A 25,073-nucleotide genomic window follows, 5' to 3' on the forward strand; every position below is an offset into this window, starting at 1 on the left:
AAGGGGATAAGAAAGCAGAGGAAAGCTGTTAACATATTTCAGAGATGCAACTAAGGATCCAACATTGTTCTGGGTATTTACAAACAACTTTTCTGAGAATGCTTCTGCAAGTTTTTCCTCATTTCATAAAGTGAGGTAAAACTTTTCCATGTTATACTCCAAGATTCCCAAAGTTACAACTTCCAAAATCAAACTGGACTGTCTATGTAAAATTCTGAGGAAATAGTGTTGTTTCATTTAAAGCTTTAAAAACACTTCTATGAGTAAACACATCTGTTCCCTCACTTATTCATTCATCCAATGAACATCTCTGCATTCCTCCAATTGCACCTATGACACTTGGCACCACACTATTCACTGGGGATACAAAAACTAAATGATCCTTGCCTTTAAGGAATTCATATATATTTTTTTCTTTTTTCTTTTCTTTTCTTTCTGTCTTTTTTTTTTTGTGAGGCATACAACACATACCTAGAAAAAGAAATGCAAAATGTGATCAAAGCAAACTTAGGCATAAAGGGTAGGAAATGATAAATTAGAGCATCCTTTATAATAATAATTTTTTAAAAAAGCATTTGAGCTGCATTTTGAAGGAAGTTAGAGTTTCTATTGGGCAGAAGTAAGGAGGGGGACATTCCAGACACTAATGGAATTAATTGCTTGTATAAAAGCAGAAGTGGGAAGGTGAAAAACCACATATAAAGAACAACAAGTAAGACATTTTAACTAGAACATAGTGTAAAGGAAATAAATATATAATAAGCCTAGAAATGTTGGGTTAAATGTCTTGCCTAGGGTCATATACCTAGTAAGTGTGTGGAACCAGATTTGAACTCACATCTTTTGGACTCTAGGCCAAGCATTCTATCCACTATATCACATAGCTGATAAGGATGAACTGAAAATTAGGATGAGGAAAAGAGGGAATGATGGAAGAGGTGATCACTGAAAGAAGTCAGAGCGTATGACATTAATCTGTCCAGTCAAATTGTGAAGGGCTTTAGAAGCAAAACAAAGTGGATTGTATTCAGTCTCTGTGTTTTAAGAGAATCGATGGTGCTTCTTGTATAGGAGGTGACATGCCAGATTTTAACTTCAAGGAAGTAATTTTTGTAGCTATATAGAGTATAGCATAGAGAGAACAGAATGGAGGAAGGGAGATCTATTATAAAACTTGTGCAATAATCCCAGTGAGGTTATAAGGACCTGAACCAGGGTGTTGGTCCCTAGGGAGAAAAAGGGGATGGATAAATGAGATAGGTTAAAAGCATTATTGACAAGATTCAGTCACTGGCTCTGTTGACTTAGGGAGAGTGACAAGTCATAAAAGCATGAAACAAACCAAAAAGACTTCAACAGAAATAAGGAAATTAAGAAAAGGGAAGGGTTTTGTCAGGGAAAGATGATATTTCCTGCTTTATACATGTTGAGTTTGTGGCACTTTTGTGACATTTAAGTTCATATATTCAAAAGGCAACTGGCATTTTAGGAGAGCAGTTCACAAGACAGACCAGAGCTAGATATATAAACTTGAGAATTGTCTGCAAGGAAATAATAGTTTTACACATGGAAATTGATACATTGAGACAGGAAGACAAGAGCAGGATGAGGACAGAGCCTAGTGATACACATTCAGTCAAAGGTGAAGGGACAAAAATACCACTAAAGACGCTAAAGACCACTAAAGATAGTAGAATGATACTTAGGAAAAAGGACCAGGGAAGAAAGAGAGTCCAAAAAGGAGAGAATGTCAATAGTTTCAAATTCTGCGGAGAGGTCAAGAAAGATTAGGAATATGGAAAAAACTCCTGCTTTTATTAATTAATAGATCATTGTTTATCCTGGAGGGAACAGGTAAAGTTGACTGATAAGGTCAAAATCTTGGTTGTCAGCCACCAAGAAGTAGGTTCAATCTGTTGAAAGAAATCAAAGGGGTATAGTGTTTGGGGCAGAGCTTCTTGAACTTTTCCCTCTTGAAACCCATTTTTGCCCAAGAAAGTTTTACACTTCACTTCCCTAAGTATATAGGTATATAAATTGGGTATACAAATCTAAAATTTACTGATAATAAATCACAATTTCATGACCTTCACATTTAGTTATATGACCACAGTTTAAGAAATTTTAGCATAAGGTACAAGTAGGGAGTTTGGTGTTGGCAAAGAGAATCACTTCTTACTTAGAAAATGAAGCAAAGGAAGGGTGGTTTTTTGGTGCAAGGTGGGGGTAAGATTAAGGGAATTAGAAATATAGAATAGGAAAAATGATAATTTTCTACCACTGGGCTTATTTTTTTTTCTTTGGTAAAAAGGAAAAGGAAGTATGCTATGGGAACAAAGTTTGGAACAGGAGAAAAGGTTTGGAACAGATGTTTTGGGCAGAGGAAGTAGTAAAAAAAAGTCAATTTCAAGAAGACTAAAAATATTCGTACACATTATTAAATATCCAGTTGAGATAAACTTGTAGTGAACCCTGTTATCAATGTTGTATGATTTCGTCCAAAAAATATCAGCAATATTTGAGTAGAAGCAGAGGATTGTCATAAGGACAAGTGGTACTATTAGAAAAAATAGATCAACAAACCATTTCTAATACCAATAGTTTTATTATACTTGATGATCTAAAGCAAGAGCAATAGCTAAATAGTAGCATCTTTGATCTAAGTTATGTCACATTATCCTGGAGTATCACTATTTGAGAAGCCACCCAGGACTCAAAAGAGGTGGCAAAATTTTGATCTGTGATTTTATAAATAGTTAATTCTTCAACAACTAAGTCCTGGAATTTGTTCAGACTGGAATGAGTAGAAAGAAAACTGACACTGGGGTTCTCAGCACCAACATTACAAGAAAGTCAAATCTGAATTTTCCTAACTTTTGGCTTGGTGCTGTACTTGTATCCTGCTGGTTAGCTGCTCTCCTTTTACTTCACAAACCAAAATAGTCAGTTTTCTCTTTTTTTGCCTCCATACTAAAGGCCGGTTGTTTTTACAAAAAGGTAGCATATTTCTTTTTCATTAGTCATTGTTGTTTTTCTTGTCTTTTCTTCTAAAAGGTTCAAAAGAACAAGAGATCATGCCTATTATACTTCCTTCATGCATATTTAGTTTTTGTGTTCCCCCCTATATCTGTGGTACAGAATATGTTGAAGTTGAGATTGCCAGAAAAATAAAACTATAATATAGTGGAAATATTGTGACCCAAGTAAAAAGCACCACTCTCAGAAAAGGAAGAAAATTTCAAAAGGGGGGGGGAACATATCCATCTCAATTTGACTGGCTATATCAAAGGAAGTTTGCCAAATAATTGGAAATATCAAGGAGGAAAGAAAAGACAATAAAAAGTAACAGAACCTCCTCAAACAAGGAAATAAGCGGCACACATCTTTTTCTGTTTTGCTTTGGTTCCCAAACATATTACATAAGATAACTATGTTGGCAAGTTCAGATTTGTACAGCATTGACTGTCACACCTTTTAAAAATTTGTCAGCATTTAAAAATCTGACAGTCACATTTCTCTTGGCATCACCATTGGAAAATGCCCTCTTTCCCCGCCTAAGTCATGTCTGTGATTTTGGACAGATGTAGTGATAAAAACATTTGCCAAAAATGTATATGATTAATAAAAACAGAACTAGTTCTCTCTCTCTCTCTCTCTCTCTCTCTCTCTCTCTCAACTTGTGTGTCTCTGTCTCTGTGTCTGTCTCTGCGTGTGTATGTCTCTTTGTCTCTCTCTTTCTCTGTGTCTATTTCTCTGTATCTGTCTCTGTCTGTCTCTGAATCTCTCTGTGTGTCTCTGTGTCTGTCTCTGTCTGTATGTATGTGTGTGTGTATGTCTCTTTGTCTCTCTCTGTCTCTGTATCTATCTCTGTCTGTCTCTGAATCTCTCTGTGTCTCTGTGTCTGTCTGTCTGTCTGTCTGTCTCTCTGTCTCTGAATCTCTCTGTGTGTCTCTGTGTCTGTGTCTGTTTCTCTATGTGAATGTCTTTTTGTCTCTTTCTCTCTCTCTCTCTCTCTTTCTCTCTCTGTGTGTCTGTTTCCCTGTATCTGTCTCTGTCTGTCTCTGAATCCCTGTATGTCTCTGTGTCTGTCTCTGTGTGTGTGTGTGTGTGTGTATGTGTGTGTGTATGTCTCTTTGTCTCTCTCTGTCTCTGTGTCTGGGTCTCTGTATCTGTCTCTGTCTGTCTCTGAATCTCTCTGTGTGTCTCTGTGTCTGTCTCTGTCTGTGTGTATGTGTGTGTGTATGTCTCTTTGTCTCTCTCTGTCTCTGTATCTATCTCTGTCTGTCTCTGAATCTCTCTGTGTGTCTCTGTGTCTGTCTGTCTGTCTGTCTCTGAATCTCTCTGTGTGTCTCTGTGTCTGTGTCTGTTTCTCTATGTGAATGTCTCTTTGTCTCTCTCTCTCTCTCTCTCTCTCTCTCTCTCTCTCTCTCTCTCTCTCTCTCTCTCTTTCTCTCTCTATGTGTCTGTTTCCTGTATCTGTCTCTGTCTGTCTCTGAATCCCTGTATGTCTCTGTGTCTGTCTCTGTGTGTGTGTGTGTGTGTGTATGTGTGTGTGTATGTCTCTTTGTCTCTCTCTGTCTCTGTGTCTATTTCTCTGTATCTGTCTCTCTGTCTCTGAATCTCTCTGTGTGTCTCTGTGTCTGTCTCTGTCTGTGTGTATGTGTGTGTGTATGTCTCTTTGTCTCTCTCTGTCTCTGTATCTATCTCTGTCTGTCTCTGAATCTCTCTGTGTGTCTCTGTGTCTGTCTGTCTGTCTGTCTCTGAATCTCTCTGTGTGTCTCTGTGTCTGTGTCTGTTTCTCTATGTGAATGTCTCTTTGTCTCTCTCTCTCTCTCTCTCTCTCTCTCTCTCTCTCTCTCTCTCTCTCTCTCTCTCTCTTTCTCTCTCTATGTGTCTGTTTCCTGTATCTGTCTCTGTCTGTCTCTGAATCCCTGTATGTCTCTGTGTCTGTCTCTGTGTGTGTGTGTGTGTGTGTATGTGTGTGTGTATGTCTCTTTGTCTCTCTCTGTCTCTGTGTCTATTTCTCTGTATCTGTCTCTCTGTCTCTGAATCTCTCTGTGTGTCTCTGTGTCTGTCTCTGTCTGTGTGTATGTGTGTGTGTATGTCTCTTTGTCTCTCTCTGTCTCTGTATCTATCTCTGTCTGTCTCTGAATCTCTCTGTGTGTCTCTGTGTCTGTCTGTCTGTCTGTCTCTGAATCTCTCTGTGTGTCTCTGTGTCTGTGTCTGTTTCTCTATGTGAATGTCTCTTTGTCTCTCTCTCTCTCTCTCTCTCTCTCTCTCTCTCTCTCTCTCTCTCTCTCTCTCTCTCTTTCTCTCTCTATGTGTCTGTTTCCCTGTATCTGTCTCTGTCTGTCTCTGAATCCCTGTATGTCTCTGTGTCTGTCTCTGTGTGTGTGTGTGTGTGTAGGTCTTTTTGTCTCTCTCTGTTTCTGTCTGTTTCTCTGCCCCTATCTGACTTTGTTGCTCTCTGTCTTTGTGTGTGTGTGTGTGTATGTGTGTGTCTGTCTCTCTGTCTCTGTCTCTGTCCCTTTTTTCCTCTCTTTCTCTCTATTTTTACTTAGAACTGAAGAGAGGGATTGAAATGCAAATGAGAGATTCAATTAGGAGACTGTAGTCTCGCAGGTTTGGATAGAAAGAAAAAGAAGCCAGGGTGATTTGAAGGAAATATGTTCTGATCCTTATATACTGATAACAGAAAAATAATGAATAAATATATAAATTCCTACAGCAAGGCTACATTTAAATTTTCCTTCAGATTTTCAGCCAACAAATCAGTGTCTCAAATTCCTTCTGTGCTTCAAACAAAACATATTACCTGGGAAGTTGAATTCAAGATTTTGTACAGACAAGGTTATTTTTCCCCACTTTCCCTTACTCTTGGGAACTATGTTTCCTTCTGGACTTAGTTTCTATTAACTATATCAGCTCTCATAAAATGGACTACAATTATTTTGCTTTTCACTTCTCAGTAAAAATTCCATTGGCATGTATCATGTCTAGTCTTCTGGTTAAATGTATTAACACACATATGTCCAAGGGCAGAAGGCATGTACCATATCTGAAATGTCCATTAGGGAAGTACAAATCTGTCCATTTTAAGACAACTATAGAAGTTGATTCAAATTTTTAATGGGTATCTGGTGATTTCCGCACCTTTAGAAACCTCATCTGGATCTAGTTTCCCTGAAGTACCATAAGCTTTACTTTCATACTTTTATCCAAAGTCTTTTTTCATCTTGAATATAAGCAGGTGGTCTCAGGAAGAACTGAACCATCATGGAAGCATCATGCTAGAGCAGCCATCCAAACACTGGCAGTTGGAAAGAGGAAATCTGGTTCTTGTTCATGTTGAACTTCAAAGAAGCTGGGAGCACAGACCTATGTAGCATCTCTTAAATCTAAAAGAGTCAGAGATGTGGATACTATACCATCAAGGCTCAAAAAGGCATATAGTGGGTTCTGCTTCCCAATATAGTGATGGAATATTTTGGCAAAATTGTCCTAAATAATGTCCTAAATAAAGCAGGCAAAAGTGGGGGGGGATGGGCATGAATAACTCCTATTGCAACCATCTATTATACCAATTTGGATGTCATATTCATAAGGTGTTGGGTTGTTAGTGGAAATTTCGAAAAGATGTGTTTCTATTCCATGGGATTGCTTCATCGTTGAAATTAACTTATCACAGCATCATAACTGGAAAGGACATTAAAATTCCTTCCTTTTATAGATGAAAAATTAGTGGTCAAAGTGATTTGCCCAAGAAGACAGAGGAAAGAAGTATCAGATCTGGGGTTCAAACCTAACTCATTCAACTCAAAAAATAGCTCTTTCTACTGTACTCTAACAAATCTTTATCATGAGATTCTTCATCAGCTATAACACTGAGATTGATAACTTGCTTTATATTTTGGTCTAGCAGAAATGGTGTTGAAAATCAAGGTTGCAAAGGACATTGCTGTTGTTCGGGTAGGGCACTCAGTCATATCTGACTCTTCATGACCTCATGAATTATAGCATGCCAGACCATTTTATCCTCTACCATCTCTTAAATTCTGTCCAAACTCATATTTATTGGTTCCATGATGCTATCTACCATCTCGTCTTCTGCTATTCCCTTTTCCTTTCCCAAAATCAGGATCTATTCCAATATGCCCTATCTTCTCATTACACAAAAGGCACAATCCGGGGAGAGAATAGTCATCTGAGAAATTAATAGTATATAATCTGGAACATATTGGGGGCAGAAACAGAAAAATAAGTCTGGCTTTTTGGCCTAGATTTCAGAATCAGTCAATCAAATAAATCATTAGCAGTTTTGATCTGGCAGCAATCTATAACAATCAGAACAATCATCAACATCAAATATTCACTATTTGATACAGAAAGCTTAATGTATTTAAGCACAGAGGACATAAAGACTCCCTGTCTTCAAGGGATTTATAATCTAGCTGGGGAAATGCAAAAACAGCTATGGAAATTGTCATATTTTAAGTGTCAATAGTTTTTCAGAATTCCTAAGAGTCAGCAGAGATCTAGGTTGGTATTCTGCCTTCTACCAACTTAAAGAGAATGTTCATTAACCTAGGGACTGATTTAAGAAATTGTAAAATATGAATATAATGGAAAGCTACCATATTAAAAAAATTATTAAAATGATGTCATAGAATCTTAGAAAGTATGATCTGATGCAGAGTGAAGTGAGTTGAACAAGAAAATTTATCTATGTAATGATTACATCACAAATAAGCACTAAAAGTCTTTAGAACTCTGATCTAATCAATGACCAATTATGTCTACAGAAGAAAATGATGGATGAAGTATGATCTCTCCTCTTCCTGATAGAAAGGCAAAGAACTCAGAGTTCAGAAAAAAAAAAAAGACCTTTTTTTTGGATATAGGCACTGTGTAGATTTGTTTGGCTTGACCATTATTACTTGTTAAAGCGAAGTTTTCTTCTTAACTCTGTTACCCTGAGCAAGTCACTTAACCCCAATTGCCTCACCAAAAAAAAATATATATTTTCTTTGGTTTTGATGGGGCTGGGTAGCAATAGAGATAGCAAAAAGAAGGTCATATACAAATTTTTTTTAACATGAAAAAAGGTGGAAATACTAGAGGAAGCATAGATTAGCACAATAATTTTGAAAGTAATAGAACTTTATAATATGCTTATAGAAAATGCAAACAGCATGAAATGGAGAATCATGGATTCATATACAATCATCTTTTTCTATTCTGTTGTATATATGGAAATGATTTCTTTTCGCTGTTTAAATTAATAATAAAATATATTTTCAGATCCTCCCTCCCATTTATTAGCGTATGCAAACTCGGCACCTCTGAAAGCCTCACTTTTTTCTTCTGTAAAATGAGTGTATTTAACATCTATTTTCACAGGTTACTTGTGAGGAACAGATGAGATAATATATATAAAGGACTAGTTATTTTAAAGTATAAGGATAATGTGCAATAATGGAAAGAGAAACATGCTTAAAATTAGGATATATCAAGATACAAATCCTGATTCTTATAGGCATTTTCCTAAGCATCTAATTTTCTTATTTAAGAAAATTTCTTATTTGCCAAATGAAGATAATAATACTTGCATTGTTTATCTGACAGAGTTACTTTAAGAAAAACATTTGTAAATGATGAAATTCACATATCAGTAGTTTCCTCACTTTTTGAAAAGGGGACCAATGAAAAAGATATGACAGTATGATGACTTACACAGAGACAATCTCAAATGAAGGAGGAAAAAAAATAAAGTTAGATAATTAAATTAAGAGATTACAATAACAATCTAAGCATGATATAATAAGGGCCTAGAAGAGTAAAGGCAAATACAAAAGTTTCTTTTGAAGGGACATGTTTATGGTATAAATTCTCTTTTAAAAATCTGATGTATTTCATCCCCACAGTTTCCAGAAGGCTTTATAGATTTACAGAATACTAAAAGGTATTATTTATCAAACACTGGCCACCCCAGGGCAAAATTCTTCAGCTATATAATGATGCATAGAAAAACTCAAAGTATAGGAAATGAACAATATAAAAAAGACTAATTACCAAAGAAATTATAATTTGGGAACAAAAATGAAGCAAAACACTAGCTCCCTTCATATACTAGTAGATTTGCTGTAATTAGAAACTAGAGTTATGATTTAAAGTATTTGGAATTGGTAGGAAAAGTTTTATAGACTGGATAGACTGATGAAGTTTTTTTAAGAAAATGTAATTAATTTTCTTTTTGCATAGAGAAAAATCAGGTTACTGGATTGAAGTGACTTCCTTGAGACCATTAAATCAATATATTATGTCTACTGAACACAGTTAAACTACTATATGTCAAATATATGCTCTAGTATATAAACTAGATATTGAGAAAGCAGATTTGAAAAGATTCAGAGAAATGGTATGGAGGATTCTCTTTTTGAGAGATAGGTAGATAGATAAACAGAAAGATAACTTTATAGGACTTATTATGTGGCAGGCATTGGGCTAAAGACTAGGAATACATATTGGCCAAAGAAATAAAATCTGTCCCTATCCTCAAGGATTTCTTCTAATAGAATAACATAATACATAAAAGGGAGGTAGAAAGAGAGAAGAATCATAATTTTGTGGAATCAAGGTGGAAAAGTCAGCTGCAAAGCCAAGAGATAAGTGAGCATGGGAGACCTGGATACTTCACTAATTAGAAGAGGTGGCACAGAGGCAAAATCATCTTGATGGTGAGAAGGCTGATGACATGGCTGTGGAGAAATATGAATCGTTAGCAGCTTAGGATCAGGGCTGCTAGAAAAGTGAGTATGGATAGCCTGGATGCTCCATGAAATTGTGGTCATAGGCAAGAACTTAGCAATCAGTGAGAGTATACATATGTATGTATATAGGTATATATAGATAGATAGACAGATAAATCAAAAGAATTGGGATGTTCTAAAGAATGAAATTCTAATAATTTTCAAAAGAAACCGAATGAAAAGTAAAAGACAGAATGAGCTAAAGAGATAGATGTAGATGCAAAAGGAACCCAGACAAAATTAGATTTTTTTAAAAACACATAATCAAGGAAGAAGCAGCTAAGTGGTACAGTGAATAAAATACAAAGCCTAGGATCAAAAAGACCTGAGTTCAAAAAGTAGCCTCAGACACTAACAGTGTGAATCACTTAACCGTGCCTCAGTTTCCTCATCTGTAGAATGCGCTGGAGAAGGAAATAGAAAACCACTCTGTTTGCCAAGAAAATCTCAAATGAGGTCATGAAAAGATAAATATAACTGCAACATTTGAATAAAAACAAAATACAAATAAGATTAAAACAAGAACAGGTAATCAATTATTAATGTAAAAGCATAGAATAATTCAGTAAGAATAGTATTATACAATGAGTTGATTCAGGCCAATTCCAATATACTTGTAAAAGAGACATCTGCAAAGAGAGAACTATGGGAACTGAGTGTAGATCAGAACAAAGTATTTTCTACTTTTTTGTTGTTGTTTGCTTTTCTTTGTTTTTTGTCATCTTTTTTTTTTTTGGATCCAATTTTTCTTGTGCAGCATGATAAATACAGAAATGTGTATAGAAGAATTGCACATGTTTAACTTATATTGGATTACTGGCTATCTCAGCGAGAGGGTGGGGGAGAGAGAAAAATTTGGAACAAGGTTTTCCAAGGGTGAATATTGAAAACTATCAGCATTTATTTTGAAAATAAAAAGCTATTACAAAAAAAGAATAATTTATAAAGAACTATGAAATTGACGAGGGATGAGAAAGTGGCAAGAACTGAGAAAACCCAAAGGCTAGCCAGTCTTGGGAGTGTCACAAACAATGCTGACCAATAACACTAATTCAACACTGCTTCTGTTGGTCAGTAAGTTGTAGAACTCCATGATGGGAACTACCCCCACCCCTACCATCCATTCATCAATAGTACCTCTAAACCATAATATTAGCATAGCAACCTAATCTTTGTTTCTCTTTCCCATAAAATTATCTCCTTGATTCTGACTCCGCTAGATTCCCTTGGAATTAGCCCGTTTCTTCTGGCTTCTGCCCCTTTGTTAAACTGCTTTGGAACTGCAGCCTGCTGTCAAGCAGAGTAATAAATCTTTTCTCCTTAACTTGGAGCCTGAGTGTGTGAATTCTTTTGCCAAACCCATAATACCAACCAGGGGGAACCTTAATCTTTTTGGGGTATCTTTCTCATCAATATAACAAGTTGAGAAAAGAATTGAATGAATTAGTCAATAAACAATAACAGTAGATTTTTTTGTTTTGTATTGTTTTTATTAGTATCAAGGAAAAGAGGAACAAAGAGAAGATAAGCCTACTGTGGGGAAATGTGAAATCATGCTAATTGGTGCCAATTTGTTTCTATTTTCTCTGTCAAGAAGAATAACTCTTAGACTGAAAAGATGTAATTTTAAAAATAGCTAATGGGAAGTTGAAACCTCTATATTTTTTCCTATTCAGGACAAATGTAGAATATTGTTTTCAGATTCAGTTCCATATGTGATGAAATTAATATATAATAACTAGAAAATATTCAGAAGTGAGCAACCAGTATTCAATTCAATAAACATTTATTAAGTGCCTACTATGTAGAAGGATCTATGCTAAATGCTAGGGATAGAAATAAGAAAGAGACAGACCCTGCTATCAAGGAGTTTCTAAGCTAATAGAAAAACTTGGAGATTTGGGATGAGAAGCACTTGGTGGTACTACTTGTTCTGTGGAAGTGAAATCAAGAAGTGACACAGAGGGGGAGTGGAATAAATGGATAAGTTTAGATTCTGCTTTCTAGAAAGAAAAATTTTGCAGGGAGTTCAATGTTCCACCTTCAGTCCTTCAATCAAAGGCTGGTGAAAGACCTGAGGATCAATTGAAAGACCTAGAAATATTTAACCTATAGGATCAATCAAAGATTTTTTTAAGGAGAAAAATTTCAAGGACTTTAAATATTTGAAGGACTGCCTTATGAAAGAGAGAACTAATTTGTTCTGCTTAGGCTTGGAGGACAAAACAAGGAATAAAAGGTAGAAGTTTGAAAGGCAAAATATAGGTTTGCCATGAGGGAAAGCTTCCTAACATGATTCATATCAAGATGAAATGTGGTATTTCATGAAGTAGTAGTGACATAATATAGCTTCTAGGGAAGATAGCAATAATTTTAAGGTCCCCTGATCTTAGGGGACTTCTGTTCTAATAATCTGTCAGTGATTCTAAAATCCTCAGGCTGTGGAATGAATCTCTGATCCTGAGGACCCCCCATTCGCAACCTAAGAATACCATTGTTTTAACAATTTGTCTGTCAACAAACATTACTGTCTGTTGGTCAGTGATAACCATATTCCAGAGAACATATTCCAGAGTCCTCTGGACTGTAAAATTACCATATCTATAACACGAAGAACTAGATAAATGTGTCTCCTTGCTTCTGTTCCTTTGCTAAATTCTCTTGGAAGTTAGACTTCTTCAATTGACATTACAATTACAATAAACTTTTCCCTCTTGACTTGGAAATATTCAAGTCTACAAATTCTTTTGAGAAACCTCATAACACCAGTCAATGACCCCCAACCTTTTGGGGTCCCTTCCCAACTCAACAGTAGGACATACATACATAAACACACACATATTATAAACACATGTACATGCATATATATGTATGTATGTATACACACACAGACATATATGTGTATCTTCTTCTCTATGTATGGTACACTGGTAAATGTTTAGCAATTCACTTTCTGGAGGAAAAAAAAAACTGTACATAAGACAGATGATGTTTATGATTAATTTGCATTATTAACATTTTCTCCATCACTTTTTTAACTGTGGACAATCAACAAAATGATCATTAAAGTTTTGATCTCTAACACCTGATGATTTTCAAGGTTTAAATGCTCACACTGAATGTTGATCAATTGGTTCTCTGTGATCAGTGGAGAGCTGGCTCTAGCACATCCTGATCCTTCCTCACTAGAGGTCTTCAGCAAAACTCTAGATGAGTACTTCTCAAGAAGGTAATTTGACATAGTGGAAAAAAGGTGCTAGACTTGGAGGCAGGAAACCCTGGGTTCAAATCTCACCACTACTAAATAACAAGCTATATGACTGACCATGGATAAGTCACTCGACCCTAAATTAGCAAAATAAAACTTGAAGTACTCATTTCACCAAGTTTGTATAAGGCACAAATGAAAAAAATGTGCAAAGCATTTTGAGAACTTTAAAAGCTTTAAATGTCCCTTATTTGAGAGAATTCTTTTTCAGATAGGGTTTGGACAATACATCCTAAATCCTTTTCTATCCTCAGCAGTCTTCACAGCAGACTAGGCTTTTTGAGTTTCAGCAGAACTAGAGGACAATAACCATAGCTTAACAATACTGGAAATTGTAGAAGGCTTGGCATTAGGATCACTTCTTTGTCTTATTAAATGTAGGTCATCTAATTCTGAATTCACTGTTCCACTGCCCTATCCATTTAACACTTTACATCCTTTTTAATAGTTGTCATCAGACTTACAAAGTCAAATTCTCCTAAGGTCATTATATTCCTAAACTAGAAACCTGAAAATATATGTTACATTGAGAAAAAAAGGTTTTGTTTTTTGTTTGTTTGGTTTTTTTTTGTTTTTGTTTTTTTTTTTTTTAGGAATTTTACTCATATTAGTTCTTTTTCTCCAAAAGCATTGGATTTAGGATCAGGAAGACCTGAATTCAAATTTAGTCTGGAAAATTTATTTGGGGTGTGACTCTGGACAAGTCATTTAGCCCCTGCATATCTTATCTTGCTTATCTGTAGAATAATAGGAATAATAATAGCACCTGTCTTACAGTATAATGGCTTTGAGGATCAAATGAGATAATATTTGTAAAGTATTTTTCAAAATTTAAAACACAGCATAAATCCTGGCCATTATCGTTTTCTGATTCTCTATTAACCTCAATTAATCGTGTTCTTTTTCTTACTCTGCAACTTGTTCCCCTGGTTTTCTATTTCATTACTTTGGACATATTCTATGTCAAACTTTTTAAGTATCACATTTTGCTATTCAGAGATAATAAGGTAGAAATTTGACAAAATTCGCATGCATAAACTTCCCTATTTAAACAGACCTCCAAGTTTTCAATGTAAGATGCATTCTTGAATTTTCATTCTTCTTTACTCCATAGAGCCAATCAGTTGAAGTCTCATCAGTTCTACATGAACATCTCTTATAAACGTCCTCTTTTCTCCCCTACATGATCAACATCATAATTCAGCATCTCATCAATTTTCTTCTGGACCACGGAAGTCTTCCCATAATTGATGTTCTTATCTCTAGTCCTTCTTCTGAACAAGTTGTATTAAACAAAATTGCCAAATTACTATCCTTAAAGCAGAGATATAACCAGGTCATTTCCCTGCTCAAGAGGAATAGATCCCTTTGCTTGACATTTATAGCTTTTCACAACTTAGCTACAGTTTAACTTTCTAAATTCATTATACATCATTCTCTTTTATGAATTTTTCATTGAGATTGAATTGGCCCCCTCATTATTCCTCACAGAGGTTCTCCATCTTCTCTGATTGTGCTCTTCTTATACCAACTGACTCTCATGTCTAAAAAAGAACTCCTTACTCTTCTTCACCTCATGGACTCTCCAGCTTTCTTCAAAGCTCAGCTCAAGTATTGCTGTTTGTTGTTCAGTAATGTTTGACTCTTCATAATCCCATAGCCAGTATAGAACATGGAGTTTTCTTGGCAAAGATACTGAAGTAGTTGGTCATTTTTTTCTTCAGTGGATTAAGAAAAACAGAGATCACATGTCTTGTTTAAAATCATATAGTTAGTAAAGGTCTGATAATTGGATTTAAACTCTGATTTTAATGACTCCAGGCGCAGGGCTTTATCCACTGGGCCATCTATTTAGTTGCCTCATCAGCTCAAGTACAGATTCCTAAATCACTCTTTTCTATTGCCTCTTGTTCCAGTGAAATTTCTTTATGTTTACATAGAGTGATAACACTATTCTATGTCAGGGTTTACCCTTACCCTGAATTGAGCTAGTTTTCCCTTGAAAATCAATAAATCTTTTCATGGAATTTGATTGACCCTGGCTACTAAGACTCAAATTGCATATTTCTTGAAGCAACTTCCTTATTATAGCCTCCAGCAATATTAATTTGATTTCCTGGTCACCTCAGGGTAGAAGGAAAAAACAGTTAACATGTAGTCTGATAGCCTAGTTTCTATCTAAGCAAAGCTCCTTTTGTTAACTGATTATTGATTTATAAGTGCCTGATTCTGCTATAATATCAAATCTTAACTAAAAAGGGGTAAGTCTGAGTCAGGCCTACCTTTCACATTTTGTCTATAGGCTGCATATATTTTTATATACACATGATATCGTCCCTGATTAAAAGTGCCTTTAGGATAGAGATCCCTAGTATCTAGCATAATACCAGGAATTAGGAGCTATTAAGCTATTAATGTTCTTAATTTTGTTTATGATCTTTATATTGACATAATATATTTTCCAGTGACAAATCTGTATCCAAAAAAATTGAAAAAAAGAACAAAGTTTCTGTTCTATGTCCGTCCCCATTACCTTAGCATGCTTTTCTAGAGAAGATAAAGCTGAATTCATATCCAGTTTAATTATCTAAATTTAGCTTTTCTATCATAGAACTATAATTACAGAACCATGATGCTTTGTTTTGTATAAGCAATAATGCCATTCAGCATATAAGACATTTAGAATGGAAATCTTAGCCACAACTGTATAAAAGGAAATTTTGGCCTCCCTTGCAGTGGATTCTGACTTTCAGGGCAGAAGGTAAAGAGAGTGAGCAAAAAGTAAAAGAAAAGAGTACTAGCACCTTACACTGAAAAATGTTTCTTTCAGTCATAGATAGTTTTCTCTCAGTTTCATTCAAGTCTACATTTTCAATTCATTTCTCTCTGGAACTATCAAAAACAAGGTACCAGATCAAATAAAAAAAAAAATCTATTAAATTGGACAGCCAGTAAGATATGAACTGATTTCAACTTTGACTTCTAATAAGCTCAAAGTTTTTTTTCTAGACTCATACATATTTTATTCTTCCCTTAAGATTCTCCATGTGTAAAGTCAAAAGGTCATGAACCACTTCTTTTAAAACCAAAAATCCATTAAAAAAAAATCCCCTTCATAGAACTGAAGACATCAAAATTTACCTTAAAAATCACCAAAAAATTACTATTAATGGTCTGAGAGAAACTAGAGAAACATACAATGCAGGTAGATAAATTTTAGAGAATTTTAAGTGAGTGAAAACAAGGGATTGTAGCAACATTTTTATTCTAACAGTAAATGAAGTACTTGCTATTCAAAACAATCCATCAGCTGCAAGATAAAAATATGTTTTGTTTATTAAAATCTTATGGAGCCATTAACAATTCTGTGCAAGTTTCTTTTATAAACTGCAACTTAGATATATGCATGTGTGCTCCTTTTGCATATGGGTATTTATGTAAATATACATACACATATGTATATATATGTAAATATATAAACACATATAGATATATGCCCCAAAATATGGTGCAAGTCTGCCTACATACATTCAGCAATATGTGGTGATGGATAGAATGCTAAAATTGGAGTTGGAAAAGTCTAGATTTAAATCTTGCTTCTGACATTTATCATACAAAATATAAGCTTTCTGAACTTTGATCAATTTTAAAACTTATCCACTAAGCTAAGGTTAAAGGAGATCCATTGTCCTAGAATCAACTGATCAATAAGAATTTATTTTGAATGCAATTAAAAAAAAAAAAGAAAGAAAGAAACAGTTCTTGTCCTTAAGGAATTTATGTTACTTAGTAGAGAAGAAAAGGGGTGGGAGTGGGAGTAATGAAGAAATAATAATTATATGTGTAGCTTAATTCTTTTTGTTATTTTATCCTCATAACTTCCCCCTCAAAAAAAAAAAAAACTATAGTAAAGACATTTCAAATTTATAGCATCTATAAACTGATTCAGTTGTTTTTGTTTTGGGGGGTTTTGAGGGGTTTTTTTGAGGGGGAAACAACATGATGCAATCCCATTACAACAAAAAGCCTGGTATTACAAAAAAGTCCAAGTTAATGATCTAATCATTTTAAATAATAATCAATATAGCCCAATTCCACAAAGACATGCAATAATGCATATAGTCTCTAGGGTTTCTAGAATGAGACCTGAGCAGAATTTAAAAGATTTCTTAAGTACAACCAGCAAAATACCATTTTTTATTAAAGATAACCTTTACCTTTAGTTATAAAGGACAGAGAGTATTATTTAGAATAAATTGCACTTACCATAAATTCCTGTAGAGATGCAGGGGAATGCCTGTGGAGAAAGGGGAAAAAAGTGAATGTCAAAAGAATACAACTTTGGACAAAGTCATATATTTAAGAAATCTTAACATAGTACCTGAAGTGTAGAGGCAAATTAGGAAAGCTTGTTATTATTATTATTGCTGTTACTATTACTTGATAACAGGAGATAATGTATTCAAATAGACTAGATTTGAGGTGATTATAAACTGGACATTTTAATTAACATTGATCCACTCTAATCAGAAAAGAACTTTGGAAGTCACTAAAGTATACATAAGAAAAAATTCACAGCTGTTAATCAATAGTATATAATTAACAACTTGTTAGCTATAATCTTAATGTGAAATATGAATAACACACCAATGCAGAATCTGATCATGAGATACTTTCACTACTTAATGAGTTCACAGAAATAAAAGCAATATATTCCCTTTCCAATGTTAGGAAGCTAAAAGGATAATCCCTATAATTAAGACTCCCCTAAGAGAGAGATTATAGTATCATGGCAAAAGGATGAAAGCAGAGTTGTCCTGCTCTTTTTAGGGTCTCTCCAGAGGGGAAGGAGGAGGAAAAAGAGCAATAGATGTGAGGAAAATTTAGACATTAGATTTGGGGGCCAGATTCTCACTCCTACCTTTGATAAGTATAGTATAGCAGTAAGAAAAATCAACATGGCATGATCAACTGTGATGGAGTTGACTCTTTTCAACAATGAGGTGATTCAAGGCAACTCCAATAGACTTATGATAGAAAGAGCCATCCACTCTAAATCAATCCCAATTTTGGACAGAAAATGCCATTTGAATCTAAAAAAAGAACTAAGGAGACAATGTAAATCAACACATACTATGTTCACTTCCTTTTTTCTGTTGTTGTTTTTTTATCTCTCCCATAATTTTTCCCTTTTGCTCTGATTTTTCTCTCCCAACATTATTCATAAAGTAATGTGCATTAAAAATAAATAAATTTACCAGGAACAAAAAGAACATCAAAGACAAATTGTTTACTTTATAACTTAAAATTTTGTTTAGGGTTAGTTCTAACTAATTAAAAATAGCAATTACAACTCAAAAAGAAAAAAGAAAGTAAAAGACATCTGCATTCAAAGAAAGAACTATGCAGACTGAATGTAGATTAAAGCATAGTAATTTTTTTCCCCTCTTTTGGTCTAATTTTTCTTGAGCAACATGATGAATATGGAAATATGTTTAGAAGAATTGCATATGTTTAATCTATATTGGATTACTTGTTATCTAGTGGAGGGGAGAGGAGAAAGGGAGATAAATTTGGAACATAAGGTTTTGCAAAGGTGGATATTGAAAATTATCTTCTCATGTATTTGAAAAAATGAAAAGCTATTAAAAATAAAATAAATAAACTATGAATGCTTTGTTTTGAATATGAAGGCAGGCAGGCAGGAAGGAAGGAAGAAGGGAGGAAGGAAGGGAGAAGGCTCACCATGGAATTAATAATAATAGCAGTTTGACAAGCAAGTCATTTAATTTCTGTGAGGCTCAACAAATACAGGATAATAATATTTCTAGTATCTAACTACTTTATAGGGTCATCGTTTTGAGTTTCAAAGGTGTATTTCACAATCTTTAAAATTAAGAATTAATTATTATCATTATTAGATCATCATGTTCTCAACTGGACAAAACATGGTAATGGTGGCTAGAGCATCACAGAAAATTTGTCTTGAAGTTAGAAGCCTTTCTAATCAGATAAAAGATAGACACAGAGAGAAGGTCTGACTCCTACTTTGACAAGAACAGCTGTTAGAGAGATAAAACTAAGAAAAACAGTTAAGTAAATTGATTAGACAAGCTAGTCCCTATAGCATAGAAGGAAGTCTGAAGCAATGAGAAAGGTCCTTGGAGAAACAGCTTAAAGTTTGGAGTGAGTTGTTAACAGCTACAAGAACCTTCCAGGATTAAGGAAAGAATAAGTGGAAGCTAGGGACTCTGAATTAAGACACATAGCAAATTGGTAATATGAGGATGGGGAAAGAAATGTTTTTAAGTAGAAGTGGGAAGGAAAGAAAATAAATGTTTGTTAAATGAAATACACACACACACACACACACACACACACACACACACACACATATATATTTAATTTAAAAGATTATGCAGCCAGAAGTCAAGATGTTCTTGTCCCTCTTCCTCAATTTGTGATCTTAAGTCAATCACTCACTTTCCTGTGAGTGACAGAAGTTAATAGCTGTATAAACCTAGCAATTCACTCGATCTCTCTTTGCCTCAGTTTCCTTGACTGTAAAATGGGAATGGTACCAGCATCTTTCTCTCTGGGTTGATGTGAAGATCAAATCAGATAATATTTGTAAAATGCACTTAGCCCAGTGCCTGGCACATAGTAGAGATGCTATTTACATGGTTATCCCTTCTCCTTCTTCCTTTCTTCCCTTCAGAGTTGTTAGAAAACATGATACTATCAATTCTAGTGCACGCATAAACTAAAAACAAACTAGCAAAAGTCTAGTATGATTATGAAAAAGTTAAGGGGGCACATCAAAATATTAGAAAAGTAATTTTTTCTTTCTAGCTTTGCTTTAAATTGAGACACTCTCTCTGTGTACATATATATATATTCCCCCCTCTTCTCCCCGAGAAGACAGAGTCAAAGAAAAAGTGCTATTTTGGGAGTAAGAGGAGTTAGATTTATGTCTTAGCTCTGTTACTTAATATACCTGCATTACTTTGAGTAAGTCATTTAATTTTTCTGAGCCTCTATTTCTTTTCCTGTGCATTGAGAATGAAGGACTGGATGATTTCTAAATCTTTTTTTCATTTTTAAATCTGGTCCTATGACTCAAAATCTTTTAATATTCATAATAATGACTTAGGAGTATATTTATTTCACTTAAAAAGGAAGTAAAAGTTACTCCATTGAAAGGGATTTCAAGCATTTGTTCCCAAAGAGATCTTTGCAAAGCCTTTGCTATCTAAATATCTAAGTAAGAAGAGTCAACATCTAGTGGCACTCATTTGGAACTTCAGACACGAGATTCATAGATGCTAAGAAGGATCTGAGAAACATTCTTGACAGATTCAATACAACTCATGACAATTATCATGGAGTACACAGAAAATAAAATGACAGTATTTCTACCCTTAAAGTATTTCAAATTTTATTGGAGAGACAAGACTAAGGTACATGAAACAATCAATAAACATAACAAGTCAGCCCATGGAGAACTAAACTAAATATTTTATCCTCTAAATAAAACAATCACTAATTAGCATGGTTTAGGAAACCAGGATTTGTCATTCTGTAGGTCTCAATATCAAAGATATGAAAGGGAAATGATGAAAGTAAGGAGGAAAAGAAGAAAGGAAGGAAAGGAGGAAGGAAGGGGAGAGAAGTGGGAGGGAGAGAGAAACAGAGGAAGGAAGAGAGAAATGGAGGAAGGAAGAGAGAAATGGAGGAAGGAAGGAAGAAAGGAAGGAAGGATGGAAGATGAAGGAGAAGGAGAAAGAGGACAAGGAAAGTGAAAGAGGAGGGAAGGAAAGTGAGGCAGGAGGGAGGAAAGAAGTGAGGGAGAAAAGGAGAAAAGTGAGGAAGGAAGAATGAAGGAAAAATGTCTTTTAAAAAAAATTTTCTTATTATAACTTTTTATTGACAGTGAAGGAAAAAGTCTTAATTAAGCATCTAATATGTTCCAGGCACTCTGCTAAACAATTTAGAAATATTATCTCCTTTGATCTTCCAATCCTATAAGGCAAATGCTGTTATTTTCCCCATTTTATAGTTGAGGAAAAATGAAACAGACAAAGATTAAGTGACCTGCCAGAGTGACATAGCTAGTAAGTGTAGATTCGACCTCAAGTTAACAGAAAACAATAAAATGAGTGATTTTCAAATTGTAGCTTACAGGATGTATCACCAATTGAGTCCAAATCACCTTCCAGTTTTCTCCAAAGGAGAGAAAACTTATCAGGCTATTTCCAATACATCTATTTGATAGATATTGTAACAAGCCTATGATTCATAGTTTTATTACTTCTCTCATAAAAATACAATATATGAAAATGCTTTGAGAGGCATAAAATAGTTTATAATAATTTGAGAGTTCATTGATTTATGGTCTCATCAATCTAATTCCAGATTACAACCCAACTCTGCCTAATCATCTTGTTCAATTCCTATTTAGGTTCTACCATAAAGCAACCACAGAGGTAGCACAACATGCTGGGAAAATTCCTTTAACTCTGAATATTGTGTGGATTTCTAGTTGTTATCAATGTCACTGTATGTATGACTCATCTTTTTTTGCTATTGTTATAGTAAATTTTTTCTGATTAGATACTTGGTGCTGTCCAACATTTAAATATTGGGGATAGAGTTGAATCGTACTTTATATGTTTCTTTTAAAGAACACAAATAGTTGAGCAATCAATAAAGGAGACAGAGAAGGAGTGGTCACATAGGAAGGAAACCTGGGGGGAGGGCGGGAATGGGGGGAAAGACAGAGAGAGAGAGAGACAGAGAGAGACAGAGAGAGAGAGAGAGAGTGAGAGAGAGAGAGGGAGGGAGGGAGGGAGGAAGAGACATCTCCTAGAAACCAAAAGAGAAGATAGTATCAAGTTGGAGAGAGTGATCAGCAGTGTCAAAGATTGAAGAGAAGTCAAGAAGAATGAGGGTTGAACAAAAGGCTATTAAATTTGGCAGCTAAAGGATCATTAGTAACTTTGGCTAGAATAGTTTTAGTAGATTTTGATGGAATCTTACAAAAACTAAATTATAAAGGCTTACGAGATCGCAAGGAAAGAAAATGAAAGGACCTATTGTAGACCACCTTTGTATGGAGGTGAGTTACAAAGAGCTAATAGGTATCTAAGGCAACACTTTAATCTGGATCTTCCTACCTCTAAATCCAACAAACTATTGACTATGCCATACACACACACACACACACACACACACACACACACACACACACACATATATATATATATATATATATATACCTACGTGTGTGTACGTATGTATCAAATATCAAGAACATTGTAACATCTTTGTAGAAAGTTGCTTGAAACATTTAAAAATAAATTGGTTAGGCAATAGTCATAAAGCTAATATATGTAAGAGGCCAAAAGGGAACTCAAGTCTTCCTGAATGACAGATAAATAATAGGATTCTTCCTCCAACAACTCAGTCTCTGATATATAGCCTCTGTATTGTTTTTGAAAGTGATTATTATATCAACAAATGAGTCACTTAAGAAGCCTAGCAGAGTGAAAAAAAAGCAGTGGAATCAGACAGAAAACCGGATTTGTAATCCTTCTTTTACACTTCCAAGGATGACTTGTTTTAAACCACTCTCTAGACATCCGTTTTCTCCTCTGTGAAATGGTATAAAAGTGGGGATTGATGGAAAAAAAGGCAAAGATTTTTGCAAGCACTGAAGTCCTAGTAACCTAGAACTTTGTAAAAATTATGTTTTTCTTTAAATATAATATCCTAAATTTGGATATATACTCATATATCATTGATTACAAACTGTGTTATATAATCTTTTCTCAAAACTGGAACTTTAATCACTTGCCTCCTGAGGAAAGCATTTGAAATATTTTTTCCCCATTCAACCACATCCCTTATTATCTTAAGTGCATCGTGTCTTTGCAAAAGGTTTTGAGTTTAAGCAAAGTTACTTATTTTATTTTTTGTAATTTCTTGTACTTTTTGTTTGCTTCAGAATATGTTGCCTATCCATAGCTGGGAGATGCATATGATCTGTTCCTCTTTTAAATTTTTATAGTGTGATTTTTAATAAGGTCATGTATCTGTTTAGAGGACACCTAAATGGTGCTGTGAATCAAGAATTAAAAAAACTCACCTTCCTCAGTTCAAATCTGGCCTTAGATGCTTACCAGCTTTGTAACTCTGAACAAACCACTTAATTCTGTTCACCTCAATTTCTTCATATATAAAATAAGTTGAAGAAGGAAGAGGAAAACCATTCCAGGATCTTTGTCAAGAAAACCCTAAATGGGGTCATGAAAAATCGAGCACAATGTAAAAAACTGAAAGTGAATGATCCATTTATAACATGCTGTACAATATGGTATAAAGTGTTTGTGTAAACTTAATTATGATGAAACTGTTTTCTAGATTTCCTAGTTGTTTTCCCTCAAAAAGAAGTTTTTTTGATTGGAACACCAATTCATAATTGATGGAATTATGAACTGATCCAATCTTTTGGAGAGCAATTTGCAATAATACCCAATGAGTTATTAAACTATTTATACCCTTTAACTCAGCAATACTACTGTTAGATCTTTTCCCAAAGATGATAAAAAAAAGAACCTCTATGTTCTAAATATTTATAGTAGCTCTCTTTGTGGAGGTAAAAAATTAGAAATTGTAGAGATGCTTCCCAATTGGGGAATGGTATATGGTGGTAATAGAATACTACTGTGTTATGAGAAATGATGAACTCCATGAGCTTAGAAAAACAGAGTTGTAATTACATGAAATTATAAAGAGGAAAATTGACAGAACCAAGAGAATATTGTATTCTGTAACAGCAATATTGTTTTAAGAATAACTTTCAGGAAAATGTTGAATGTGGAAGGATATATGGAAAAACTGGAACATTAGTGCACTGTTGGTGGAGTTGTGAATTGATCCAACCATTCTGGAGAGCAGTTTGGAATTATGTCCAAAGGGCAATAAAATTATGCATATCTTTTGATCCAGCAGTGCTACTGCTAAGTCTATATCCCAAAGATGTCCAAAAAAAGTCGGGGAGAGGAAAGGCTTATTTGTACAGAAATGTTTATAGCAGTTCTTTTTGTTGTGGTTAAGAATTGTAAATCAAAGGGATGTCTATCAATTGGATAATTGATAAAGAAGCTGTGATATATGAATGTACTGGTAAGCCACTATTGATTAGAGAATTTCAAATTAAAGTAACTCGAAGTATGACCTCACACTTCTCAGACTGGGTAAGATGACAGGAAAACATAATGATAAATGTTGGAGGAGATGTGGGAAAACAAGGTGCATCATTGGTGGAAATGTGAAATAATCCAATCATTCTGGAGAGCAATTTAGAACTATGCCCAAAGGGCTATAAAACTATGCATACCCTTTAATACAGTCGTGCTATTACTGGGTCTGTATCCCAAGAAAATCTTAAGAAGGGAAAAGAACCCACATTTGCAAAAATATTTATAACAGATCTTTTTAGAGTAGCAAAGAATTGGAAAATGAGAAGATGCCCATCAATTGGAAAATGGCTGAACAAATTATTATTGTATATGAAGATAATGGAATATTATTGATCTATAAAAAATAATTAACAAGCTGATTTTGAAAAAACCTGGGAAGATTTACATGAACTGATGCTGAGTGAAATAAGCAGAACCAGGAATCCTTTGTACACAATAACAGTAAGAATGTGTGATGATTAACTATGACAGACTTGGTTCTTTTCAGTGTTTCAGTAAAATCAAGGCAATCCCAATAAACTTTGGATGGAAAATTCCATCAGCATTCAACAAGGGAACTATGGAGACTGAATGTAAATGAACACATGCTATGTTCACTTTATTTCTCCTTTTTCTTCTGTTTTATTTTTCTCTTGTGATTTTTCCTTTTTGAAATGTAAAAAGGTAAAAAAAAAAGCCTCTTTTACATATAAATAGAGAAAATAAAAATGAATTGATTAATTTTAAAAAACC

General features: G+C 34.5%; 1 protein-coding gene across 3 annotated transcripts in view; it reads right to left on the reverse strand.

Moving 5' to 3' along the window:
- MACROD2 (mono-ADP ribosylhydrolase 2) overlaps positions 1 to 25,073 on the reverse strand; it is a 2,209,416-nt gene that overhangs the window by 749,977 nt on the left and 1,434,366 nt on the right. For all 3 annotated transcript variants that reach the window (XM_051975902.1, XM_051975903.1, XM_051975901.1), the window contains exon 7: positions 17,344 to 17,374. In XM_051975902.1, coding sequence (XP_051831862.1) covers positions 17,344 to 17,374 — 31 coding nt within the window. The remainder of the gene's footprint in view (positions 1 to 17,343; positions 17,375 to 25,073) is intronic.

This window comes from Antechinus flavipes, chromosome 2 (genome assembly GCF_016432865.1).
Source record: "Antechinus flavipes isolate AdamAnt ecotype Samford, QLD, Australia chromosome 2, AdamAnt_v2, whole genome shotgun sequence".
Lineage (NCBI taxonomy): Eukaryota > Metazoa > Chordata > Mammalia > Dasyuromorphia > Dasyuridae > Antechinus > Antechinus flavipes.